This window comes from Corylus avellana, chromosome 2 (genome assembly GCF_965113065.1).
Source record: "Corylus avellana chromosome 2, dhCorAvel1.hap1.2, whole genome shotgun sequence".
Classification (NCBI taxonomy): Eukaryota; Viridiplantae; Streptophyta; class Magnoliopsida; order Fagales; family Betulaceae; genus Corylus; species Corylus avellana.
This window is the reverse complement of record NC_142491.1, coordinates 30,591,611-30,603,768: the sequence shown is the minus strand read 5'-3', so window position 1 is coordinate 30,603,768 and position 12,158 is coordinate 30,591,611. Positions and strand designations below refer to the sequence as shown.

Here is a 12,158-nt window from a genome sequence, read left to right as displayed (position 1 = left end):
GCAGCAGCTGGGCTCTGGATGTTTGAGTTTGTATTTTGTTTGGTTTAGTAATGAAGATTTTTCATTAAAAAAAAAAGCTATTGATTTGCGGTTTGGTTTGCTGAGGATTAATTGGTTGATTTTTGTGGTGGTTATTTTTGGTAGAGATGGGTTTTAAACCAAAATAATAGATTTTTTTAAAAAAATAGTATTTTAATAAAATAAAGAAGATATTTAGATAATCGGATGCACGGTACTTTTTAAAATTCATTAGCTAAATTAAATAAAGTGAATTTTGGTTATTTATTTTGCATAAAAATATGGATAGATCATTGTGGATGCTCTTAATGATAGGACATATATCTCTGTATTTTAATATATTAAATCAAATACTTTTTTCTTGTGGGCAGTCTGCTAATATCTGATTCCTGAATTTATCAATATTCTTGTATTACTTTTTAATAACCATCTAATATCAGGACAAACAAGAAAAAAAAACAATTCTAATAATGAATCCCTTCATAACTCACCACTTCTACAGAGCCATCATTCATTTTAGGTCTTAACTAGCAATTTTATTTATTTGTTTTGGGTTATTCGAGATATAGGGCGCTGTTCATGCACTGTTGTTGTTTAGTACAGATCTTACCAGATTAGATTGGCTCTTCTAAATGGGCATAAAGAGTAGCATTACTCAAAAAGTTAGCATCCAAAGAAAAATAGATTTTCATTCCTCATGTATTTAGGGGTAAAAATACGGTTACGGTTAGAACCGCTAATTGTAACTACCTAGGCAGTTAATAAAATCTGCTAACCGCTTAGACGGTTAACCGATAGTTAGCTGTTAATAAACCTAATAACCGCTTAGAAGAAGAAGAAAAAAAAAAAAAATCAAAACAACGTCGTTTCTATACTAATACGATAATACCTACTATATACGATATCATTTCTAAATTTATATATATATATATATATATATAACCGCGTGGATTTATTGGGGACACCCAATTCGGATTTGTTGGTAAATCATGGAGAAGATGTTGGAAAAAGTAATATATAGATAGGAAGAAGAGGAGAGGGGTAGACATTCTTCTGCACTTGTTACATACATATACTGCTTACACATAACCCATTTTCTGTATACACATACACTTCACAAACTTTGAAACCCCTCCCCCTCCCCCCAACCCCCGTCCAAACCAAAAAAAAATCCACTTCTAAAACTGTTGGTTCTTGATTCATCTTCAGCCATATCTGAACAACCGTTAAATAAGATCCACTACAATATTCATACCCTACTACACTACACGGTTCATAAGACCAAAATTCTTCATAACTGCTACCATTAGAGAGGTTTTTGAGCAGGAACCATGCATTGCATGTGTCGGATAACCAGTTAAAATTGTGGCATGGAGAAGAAAGAGAGAATGAGTGAGTTGAGGGGACGAGTCATTGATTGATGGTATGAGTGTGATTTTATTAAACGACCTGGCTTATTTTCAGACTAAATTATATAATGGGGCGTTTGAACAGGGTAATCTTTAAGGATTCTTGAGAATTCTAAAAAATTATTTCATTTGGTTGCACTTAAATGGAAAGAATTCAATATCCAAGAGAATGTGGATTCCCTATTTTAAAGACAGATCTTTTCCATTTTATTTGAAGTGGAGACAAGCCAGTTAATTTTAAAATAAGGGATGAAATTGTTAAAAAAAAAAAAAAGAAAAAAAAAAGAAAAGAAAAAGACACTTTTATCCCTTATTTTATAACAAACGGATCCTTTCTATTTAAGAGGATTTATTTGCCCCTCTTAACTGCCTTTTGTTGGAAATATGGATTCTCACCTTTTGGCCACATCGTATAAGATGCTAAACCTTTTTGACTTTTTAGCGTTATTATTTGTTTTTTTCATTGGATATTGTTTTGGTTATACAATAAAAGTTCATACTATTTGTAAAATTGATGGGTTACTTTATTCCACGAAAAATAGAAATGAATGTAAAATTTGTATATAAAAGCAAGAAGCTTTTTTATTCCACAAAAAATGGAAATGAGCATGTTTAATTTGGTTAAAGATGAAAAATAAAGAAAATAAATCAAATAGTATAGATAGTTTATATATTGGAAATTAAAGAAAAACCACGATTTATATTTAGTTTTTCTTCCCTATAATTTTTTTTGTTTAATTTTTTTAAATAATTTTATATCAAATAGTTTTTCTTCTCCATCACTTGAAGAGAATCATAATGATATTTGGGAAGAATAAATACTTTTTATAAGAAGCCGAGGAGTAAATGAGGAGTGTTAGAGAACCAAACAAATGAACCAAAAAAAATTTTCAAACTGACATGGTAAGGGTTTTTAAATTAAAAAAAAATTCTCTCTTCCTTGTTTGTCATTCATGGTTTGCCACGTCAGTTTAGTAATTTTTTTTGGGTTCATTTGTTTGGCTCCCTATCACTTTTCAGAGTAAATTAAATATGAGAATCTCATAGAATCCTATTAGATTTTTAATAATTCCCAAACATAAATTTTTTTTCACATTATCGAGAATCTAGATTCTCAAGCATTGAATGTAGATGTTGGACGAAATATTAGATTTCGCGAACCATACGCGACGTTCAAGTAAACTGAATTGAAGGTAAAACTACTACCCGTCTTTTTTTTTTTTTTTTGGAATGAGAATCTAAATTCTCAGGCATTCAATGTAGATGCTTGGAACAAGTGGAAGTAGATCAATCTTCCCTTTTCCCCTTCAGCGTATTGAATAGAGAAAAAAACAAGTGGAAGTAGATGAAGATCAATCCCTTTCCCATTGAAGACAAATGAAAGGACTGGACTAGCATGACAGTTGGGTGTAATGTATGAAATCTCAACTGGAGAGAGACAACAACATGCTCCAATCCATTGGTTTCCACGCTTCGTATGCATAAATAAATGGGTGGTGAACAAGTTATTATATTCTCTCATTTATATTTGTTTTTGTTTGTCATTTCAAAAGGAATTGATAAATGTCTTCTTCTTTTTTGTTGGATATCATCCAATTGAGTAGTTGTTATATCCTCTATTTTATATTTGCGTAGCTAATTGTATTTCGGATATTGCCTTAGTTTTATCTTCGTTTCAAAGTTGAAATGCTTTGAAAGTGCTTGGGCTAATTCATTCATCCATTTGATGATTTTCATCTCATTTAATCTCTTCCTTGAGCCGAGTGTCATTGATGCATACTCTGTCAGAATATATGATTGTTGCTAGAATATATATATATATATATATATATATATATATATATATTTCATAATTATGCTGATATTAAATATTTTCTATTTATGGGTTGATTGTAATCAAATATTGGGATTGTAATTAAATCAAGAGGATTTGATTACTATACTTGTATTTAGACATTGTCCTATAAATAAGAACATTTGTATTATAGACAAATCAAGTTAATGAGCACAATGTAACCCTTAGGGGTATTCCTAGTGGTGGACGTATGTGTCTAACACCGAACCACCCGTAAGTTCTTTGTATTTATTTTCTATATTGCTTCCACTCTTATTTCCGCATAATCATTATTTCAATATGGTATCAAAGCTATTTCAACATGATATCATTATTTCAACATGGTATCAGAGCCATTTTTTGTGGCCTTCAACATCCTTGACGTTTCTCATTGTTCTGCTACATCCAAGTGTCACGCTCCTCCAGGCGTCACCATAGGTCATCCCGCGCCGCCTCTGGCCACCACGCGCCTCCCACACCTTCTGCCCATTCAGCCACATGCCGCCAAAGTTCCCTAATCACGGAGGTAGACACACCATTCGATAGATCGGCCGTTGGACGTCCTAGATTTGCCCAGAATACTGTCGGAAAATGGTTCACGCGCCTTCACGCGCAACCTGAAGTTTCTACCACGAACACCACGTGCTCCACGTGCTGTTGTTGGCTTCCACGTGTCGCTGCCTTCTTCTGATCAGCCTAGTTTCCGAACCATTTGACAGATCCGCCACCGCCCATCCTAGATCCATCCGAAAATCATCCTTCAGAGTTCTCACGCGCCACTTAAAAGTCTTCGGCGCTTCGCCACTGCCTCTCTGCCATAGTGGTCCATTCAGTTTGCTCAGGCTCCTGTTCGAGAGATCCTCCTCCGGCAACTCTAGAACCACTGACACCAGCTCATTTTGCCGTGCCACGCAACCATAGAAATTCTGCATGTGAAACTCACACGTTAAGGCACCACCATCCGCGACTGTGTGTGCACCACACGCACCAAACGTTCTAGATTGCCACGTCAACACAGTAACACGCCCAGTGTCACGTCATCACATCTTCCACGTCAGCATATCTTGCGTTGACTATTGACTTCTGTTAGAGTTGACCATTGACTTTTTAGTTGACTTCCAAAGTTGACCAAGTGTTTTCTACTCAATTTTTCGTCATGATTTCAAATTTGTGGTCTGATTTTGCATTTGGCATCTCTATATGGCGCAAAATGTGATTCTTCCAAAAAGAAAAAAAAAATTAAAAGAAAGAGAGAAAGAAGCGGTCCAAGAGTGACCACATCACGCGCGTCACGTGCCGGTCAGATTTAGTGTGCTGATCTGATAACCGCCCAAGTGGGTTCATTTTGTTTTTATTTTTGGCCCAAGTCAGCTTTGGCCCGTAGTCGGCCCTTTTTATTTCTGGCCCATTGGCGACCCCTTTTTATTTTTGGCTCTTTATCAGCCCTAGCCCGTTGTCAGTCCCTTTTGGATTTTGGCCCGTTGTCAGCCCCTTTTGAAGTTTGGCTCATTGTCAGCCCTGATCCGTTGTCAGCTCATTTTGAATTTTGGCTCAGTGTCAGCCCTGGCCCGTTGTAGGCCCCTTTTGAAGTTTGACTCGTTGTCAACCCTGGCCTGTTGTCAGCCCCTTTTTGGAGTTTGGCCTGTTGTCGGCCCTTTTTTGAACCTGCATTCACCAACCACTTGCAGCCGTAGTTGGCCATCCGCCAGCCTCTATCTTCTTTGGTAGCCTCCACCATCTACGACTCGTTCCCAACCTCCGCCACCGCCATCATTATTATTTCGGATTTCAAACTCAAGGTTCTAGAATATTTCTCCTTGAGTCTGAGGGAGTGTTAGAATATACGAAAAATATTATATTTTCCGTATATTTCATAATTATGCTAATATCAAATATTCTCTATTTATGGGTTGATTGTATCAAATATTGAGATTGTAATCAAATCAAGGAGATTTGATTACTATACTTGTATTTAGACATTGCCCTATAAATAGGAACCTTTGTATTGTAGACAAATCAAGTTAATGAGTAAAATGTAGCCCTTAGGGGTATTCTTAGTGGTCGACGTAGATGTCTAACACCGAACCACCCGTAAGTTCTTTGTGTTTATTTTTTGTATTGTTTCCACTCTTATTTCCGCATAATCATTATTTCAAAATCAAAATTGATTTGATAGTATGTTCACCTACCATATTTGTATTATTTTTATCTATCACAATACTCCTATAAATATGAGTTATTTGTATTGTAAAGAACATAAAAGAGCAAAATCTTTGAAAATGTGAGACCTATATGGCCAACTTTGCAGATTAAATCCGATTTGAAAGGGTTAGATGGTGCAATTTTGGTCACACCCATGTGTAAAATCTTTGACAATGTAAGACCCAAATTGGCCAACACATATTCTCACATTTGTTGCCAAATTCTTGCCCACTTTGCCAATCGTTCCGGCCACCAAATTCTCGATGAATCCAATGAGATATTGGGGGAAACAAAGATTGGGAAAGATGGTGAAGCGATTGAGGATTACTGAGCATTTGAGTCAAAGGTTGCATGATGTGAGCCATTCATTTATTTTATTAAATGGAAGCGCATATGTTGTTACATATTCGAATGTGAGTAGAGCTCCACCTATCGCCATTGTTGCCACGCGCTTCCACGTGCTGCCACTCGCTAGTCACCTTAATCCTTCTCGGTTGTAAACTACATATTTTTAAGCTCTCGCCAAAAAAAAAAAAAAAAAATTGGTTAAAAAAAAAAATGCTAGAATTTAATAAAAATTTCATATTTTGCTCATAAAAGTTCATGTGGCAAGATGCCCCATCATCTTCTTTTTGTTTTAGAAATGCTAGAATCTAATAAAAACTCAACATTTTGCCCATAAAAGTCCATGTGACAAGATGCCACATCATATTTTTTGTAGATAGAAAAAGACAAAACAAAAAGAAGATGATGTGACATCTTACCACGTGGACTTTTATGTGCAAAATATGAAGTTTTTATTAGATTCTAGCATTCTCTGTTTGTTGTCTTTTTCCCTCTACAAAAAACATAATGTGGCATCTTGACACATAGCTTTTATGGACAAAATTGAAATTTTTATTAGATTATAGCATTTATCTTAAAAAAAAAAAAAAGAAGAACCCAAGTGGCTTATATTTGGCTTATGTGGCAATCTTTCGACCTTTTGTTGGCCTAGTCATTTAGCCTTTTGATGAAATTGTTTGATAACTCAGACCCATTTTTGGCTCAATGTTAGCCCATTTTATCGACCCAAGTTGACCTTATATTGGCCCATTGTACTTGGGTTTGGTCAACTATATGTTTTAAGGTTTATCCGTGTGTTATTATAATATAATCATGTGATTAGCTATCTCTCCTTAATATTATTATTATGATTATTATTATTTTAAATCAACCGATCCAAACTCAATTTGCATGAGATACATTGGAGGTTCAAAACTATCATGCCCAATAGTCGGGACTCACTATCATTAGTATTTAGTAGGGGTGAAACTACAGTTAAAAGGGTTTTTATTTTTTATTTTTTAAAATAAATAAATTTTTAATCCCTCTATTTTCTTTTTTAAATTTTATTATTCTTACCTAAAATAACAATTCCGCCGACGATCATTATCAGCTTTTGAATTCTGACGACAAAATAAACAAACAATCTCACAGTTGTCGAAACAATGCATCCGGTCGGCATTCTCTCCTCCAACAGTAGAACTACCAGTACCTGAGGATCATTTTCCTGTTTTATTACGTGGACCAAAACAACTGGTCAAAAAGCAACCAAAAATACTATAAATATTTTCATTGTATTTTTTAATATAATAAAAAAATTATCATTAAATTTTGGGGTGAAGTAAAACAGAATGCCGGTGTGTTAAGCACGCCAATCAATTTTTTTTTTTTTATTAAAGTATTAAAAATTTTATTTTTTTGCCTAACGTGCTTAACACGCCCGCATTGTGTGTATCACGACTCTAAATTTTGTATCTAATAATAACTTTCATTAGTACGTCACGAGACACGAAGAGAATATAAATATACATTTTCAAGTGAAAAGTTTTTTCCAGCTTTAAAAAAATAATTTTTAATCTTTAACTTTATTATTATTTTTTTTAAAAAAGTGTTTTTAATTTACTTGATTAAATGATATGATACGTTCTTTTTGTCCCCTTTATTTTCTGTGGGGCGATGGCAGTATATTGTCTTGTAATTTTGTGTGAAAAGATAGTTTATTATCTATAAACAATAATGTATATATATATCTCTTAGCCTCACCCAAAAATAGCCAATCAAAATCGTTCCCTGTATTTCTCCCGATGAGCTCTTGTTTACCCTCTTCACTCCTTTCTTATCTTCCTCCAAGCACTCATTTCCACCCAAACCCATCACATTCCTCTCTGAAGCAAATGGCCGCCACCACCAACTCCCTCCAATCCCTCCACCACCACCACTCCCTCCTCAAGTGCCACGTCACAGACACTCCTCCTCCCTCCACCCTCTCCTCCTCTCTCTTTCTCAATCCCACCACCACCACTTCTCTCTCCCACTCCATTTCCTCCTCCGCCACATTCTCTATATCCCCCGCCACTTCCTCCTCCACGCCCTCCACCTCTCAAGCCATCTCCTTCGACGTCCTCCAAGACCACCTCGCCAACAAAAAGTTCCGCCAGGCCGACGAGGAAACCCGCCGCCTCCTCATCGTCCTCGCCGGCGAATCCGCCCAAAAGCGCGGCTACGTCTTCTTCTCCGAGGTCCAGTTCATCCCGGAAGCCGACCTCAGAACCATCGACGACCTCTGGAAACAGCACAGCAACAACAAATTCGGCTACAGCGTCCAGAAGAGAATCTTCGAGAAAGCAGAGAGAGATTTCTCCAAGTTCTTCCTCAAGGTTGGGTGGATGAAGAAGCTCGACACTGAGATCGAGCAATACAACTACAGAGCTTTTCCTACAGAGTTCGTCTGGGAGCTCGCCGATGATACCCCGGAGGGTCATTTACCGTTGACAAATGCTTTGAGAGGGACCCAGTTGCTCAATAGCATTTTCAATCATCCAGCCTTTGCAGCCATGCAAGGAGAAGATAAGGAAGATGATAAACGTGTTGAAGAAATCAACAGCATCGATAATGGCGGACTGAATGGGTCGAAGCCCTTGAGCAAGACACTTACCAGACCAGACTACAGCTTTTGAGAGTATGAAAATTACTCAATTTCCATGCCCATTATTATATACACAGCAAAATATCAATTGGGTTTGGGTTTTTATATGTAATATATGCATTGCAAGTGGTTGATTGATCACTATTTTTTTTCTCCAGTCTCTCTGTTTTGTTCTCCTTCCCTTCATTTTCATCTTTTTCTTTTTCTTTCTTTACTTATATTTGCTTGTCTTATATTACAAAGAACAATGTACCATTGGGTCTTTTTTATTTTTCATATAAAATAAAAATATAACTTATGGGGGATGTGGGAGAATGTGCCATTAACTAAATCTCTATTGTTTTGGTTGATGAGGACAAAAGCAAAGCCTGCCCTTTTTTTGTTGTTTCGCCTGTTTGTTTTGTGATTTTTTGTGTGTAATTTTGGAATGGGAATCGAGTACCGAGTATTTTCCCATGGGAAGAATATATATATATATATATATATATATATATATATATATATATAGAACGTGTGGATGTTACCAATTATGCAATCAAGTCTAATCTTAGCCTTAAGTTAAAGGGAAAAAAAAAAAAAAAACCCTTTAATTTAAAAGGGAATTTCTTTGGATTTAATCGAATAAGTGACAAGTGTCATTCTACATATTTGAGTTTTTCAAAAATCAATGTTTAAGTTTCTAAATTAGTAGAATGACAATAAATGACTGTTAAGAATATTAAAGAAAATGACACAAGTTTCGTTGAATCTACTTTAATAAGCGACAAGTGTCATTTAACATTTTTTAGTTTCTAAAAAATTAATGTTTGAGTTCTTAAATTAGTAGAATGACAATAAATGACTGTTACAATATTAAAGAAAACATGTGAGAGATGACACTTGACACTTATTAGACTAAGTTCGAGAAAATGTCCTTAATTTTATGGTAATTTCAATTTAATACTCATATTTTTACTTTTTTTATAATTAAGTCCCTAAATTTTATCCTAGTTTCAAATAGGATGTGGGTTCCATTTTACATGTCATGCATCAATTATACATGTCATGTCACCTTTGTTGCCACGTTAAAATAAAAAGAATAATATATATATATATATATATATATATATGTATATATATAGGGAAGTAGAGGAAATACATCAAAAGAAAAAGGGTTAAATACTTTATTCACTTATGTGGTTTAACTTCTTTATTTTTTGACCCTTAGGGTTTTATTTTTTATCACAGGAGATCCCTCTGGTTTGCCTAAAGACGAAGATGGTCCATCCGTCAAAATTTCGTCTAAAATTTGACGGAACACCGCGTCAGCACCAATCACGGTTTGACACGTGTCCATATAATTAATTAATTAAAAAAATAATTTTTTTTTTTAAATGAAAAGCTTAAAAAAATATTAAAAAATTATATTTAATTAAATTTTAAAAAGGGTTAAATACTAAAAAACCCCTTAGGGTTTGACATCTTTATGTTTTGCCCCCTAGGATTTCATTTTTATTACAACCTGTGGTTTTCATAAGGACGGAAATAGTACCTTCGCTAAATTTCGTTCAAAACTTAACGGAATTCCATGTCAGCACCAATCAAACATCGACATGTGCTATGTAATTAATTTTTTATATATTTTTTAAAAAAATTAAAAAGATTAAAAAAAATATATTTTTTCAAAAAAAAAAAAAAAATTGGGGGTGGCTGTTGATACAGGGGGTGGCTCGGTCACCCCCACACAGCCAAGGGGGTGGCCGAAACCACCCCCAAGACCCATTGGGGGTGGCTCAGCCACCCACTGGCACCTTGGGGGTAGGTTGGCCACCCACATTAGGCCACCCCCAGTTTTTTTTTTTGTTTTTTTTGTTTTTTGAAATAATATATATTTTTTAATCTTTTTAATTTTTTTTTTGTTAAAATAAAAAAATTAATTACATGGCACGTATTGCCGTTTGGTTGGTATTGACATGGCATTTCGTTAAGTTGATGAAATTTTAACAGATGTACTATTTTCGTCTTTATGAAAATTACAGGTACTTCATGTGATAAAAATGAAATTCTAGGGAGAAAAAAATAAAGATATCAAACCATAGGGTTTTTTTTTAGTATTTAACCCTTTTAAAAAAATTAAATTAAAAAAAGAAAAAGAAAAAAAGAAAGAAATGGCCACCCCCTTTGGTAGATATTCTGATAAGCTAGTTGTAGACCACCATTTTGCGGTCTTAGTCCCAAATAATCTGCCATTAGCCGCTTCTGCCCCGCTACTTTGTGCCAGAATTTCAGTGTACAGCCCCATGATGCACTATGGACTCTCCGACGCCGGCCAGCATTTGCATGTCGTAGGCCTCAATGGCCTCGGCCATCTGGCTGTCAAGTTTGCCAAAGCTCTAGGAATGAAGGTCACCGTAATAAGCACGTCTCCAGCCAAGCAGAAGGAAGCAGTAGAACGACTTGGCGTTTATGAATTTTTGCTTAGCCATGACCATGCAGGACAAATTGCAGGAAATTGAGAAAAAAAAAAAAAAAAAATCAATCAGCCCTTGGGGGTGGCGGCCACCCCATGGCCAAAAGGGGTGACTAGCTACCTCGAAATATATATATAAATTTTTTTCATGTTTTTAATTTAAAAAAATTATTTTTTTAATTAATTAATTATATGGATATGTGTCAAACCATGGTTGGTGCTGATATGGCGTTCCATCATATTTTAGATGAAATTTTGACAGAAGGATCATCTTCGTCTTTAGGCAAATCAGAATGACCTTTTGTGATAAAAAATAAATCCTAACGGTAAAAAAAAAAATAAAAAAATTAAATCACATGAGTAAATAAAGTATTTAACCCAAAGAAAAATAAGTAAGATGGGTGGAGCATACTAACAAAAATATCAATAGAACTACATAGTGCAATATAAATCTAAAGACTATTGAAGATGGGCCAAAATTTTGGTCCGGCTCAGTTGAATCTAGGCACACCGACCAAGAAAAAGGCCATTGTAAATAGGGGTGGGTATCAGTCAAAACGGTCCGATTTTGGCTCTTATTGGTTATTAACCGATAATTTTCGGTTAAATGGTTTCTTAACCATATCGAACCAATAAGAATTTTAACCGAAATTATTGGTTATAACGGTACACGGTTAAACGGTTCGGTTAAACCGGTTAACCGATTATAAATCTCACATTCTTCAGTGTTCTCTACTTCTCTAACCCCCAAGCACCAAAAGGCAAAAACTCTTGCCTGAATTAAATCTTTGATGCTAAAAGAGAGGTCTGTGAGAGCAGATGGGGGTGGATGTTGCGAGAACTAGAAAGAGAAAAAAAAAATGGGGAAGAAACCCATTCTCGTGCAATGGTGAGAAGGAAAAGAAAGAAAAACAATGAGGAAAAAAGAGTCTATTGCGTGGGAGGAGAAGAAAAAAAAGAAAAAAAGAAAAGAAAAGAGAAAAGAAATATGTGGCGTGGGAATTGGGAAGAGAAGGAAAATAAAGAAAAACATTGAGGAGGAAAGAGTCTGCTGCGTGGGAGGAGGAGAAAAAAAAGAAGAAGAAAGAAAACAAAAGAAATATGTGGCGTGGAAATTGGGAAAAGAAAGAAAAATAGAGGAAGAAAGAGTCCATAGGGGCTTGAACCCATGACCACAAGGATTTGAGCCTTATGCTCTAGTTCACTACCAACTGAACTAGACTGGTTTTGTTACTAGTCTTCCTCCATACCGGTTATTATCAGTTAAAATGGTTA

At 35.3% G+C, this 12,158-nt stretch overlaps 1 protein-coding gene and 1 pseudogene across 1 annotated transcript; both read left to right on the top strand.

Moving 5' to 3' along the window:
- Nucleotides 1–7,572: 7,572 nt before the first annotated feature.
- GUN4 (protein GENOMES UNCOUPLED 4) lies at nucleotides 7,573–8,822 on the top strand. The gene has a single exon (XM_059574457.2). It carries the CDS (start codon nucleotides 7,593–7,595, stop codon nucleotides 8,463–8,465), a length of 873 nt encoding a protein of 290 aa, XP_059430440.2. The 5' UTR covers nucleotides 7,573–7,592; the 3' UTR covers nucleotides 8,466–8,822.
- A 1,759-nt stretch (nucleotides 8,823–10,581) lies between these two features.
- On the top strand, nucleotides 10,582–10,929 carry LOC148587607 (putative mannitol dehydrogenase pseudogene; annotated as a pseudogene).
- Nucleotides 10,930–12,158: the final 1,229 nt, after the last annotated feature.

Bases quoted from the DNA above. Each gene is read 5' to 3' on its own strand.
- GUN4 (XM_059574457.2), top strand. From the start codon at position 7,593: ATGAGCTCTTGTTTACCCTCTTCACTCCTTTCTTATCTTCCTCCAAGC.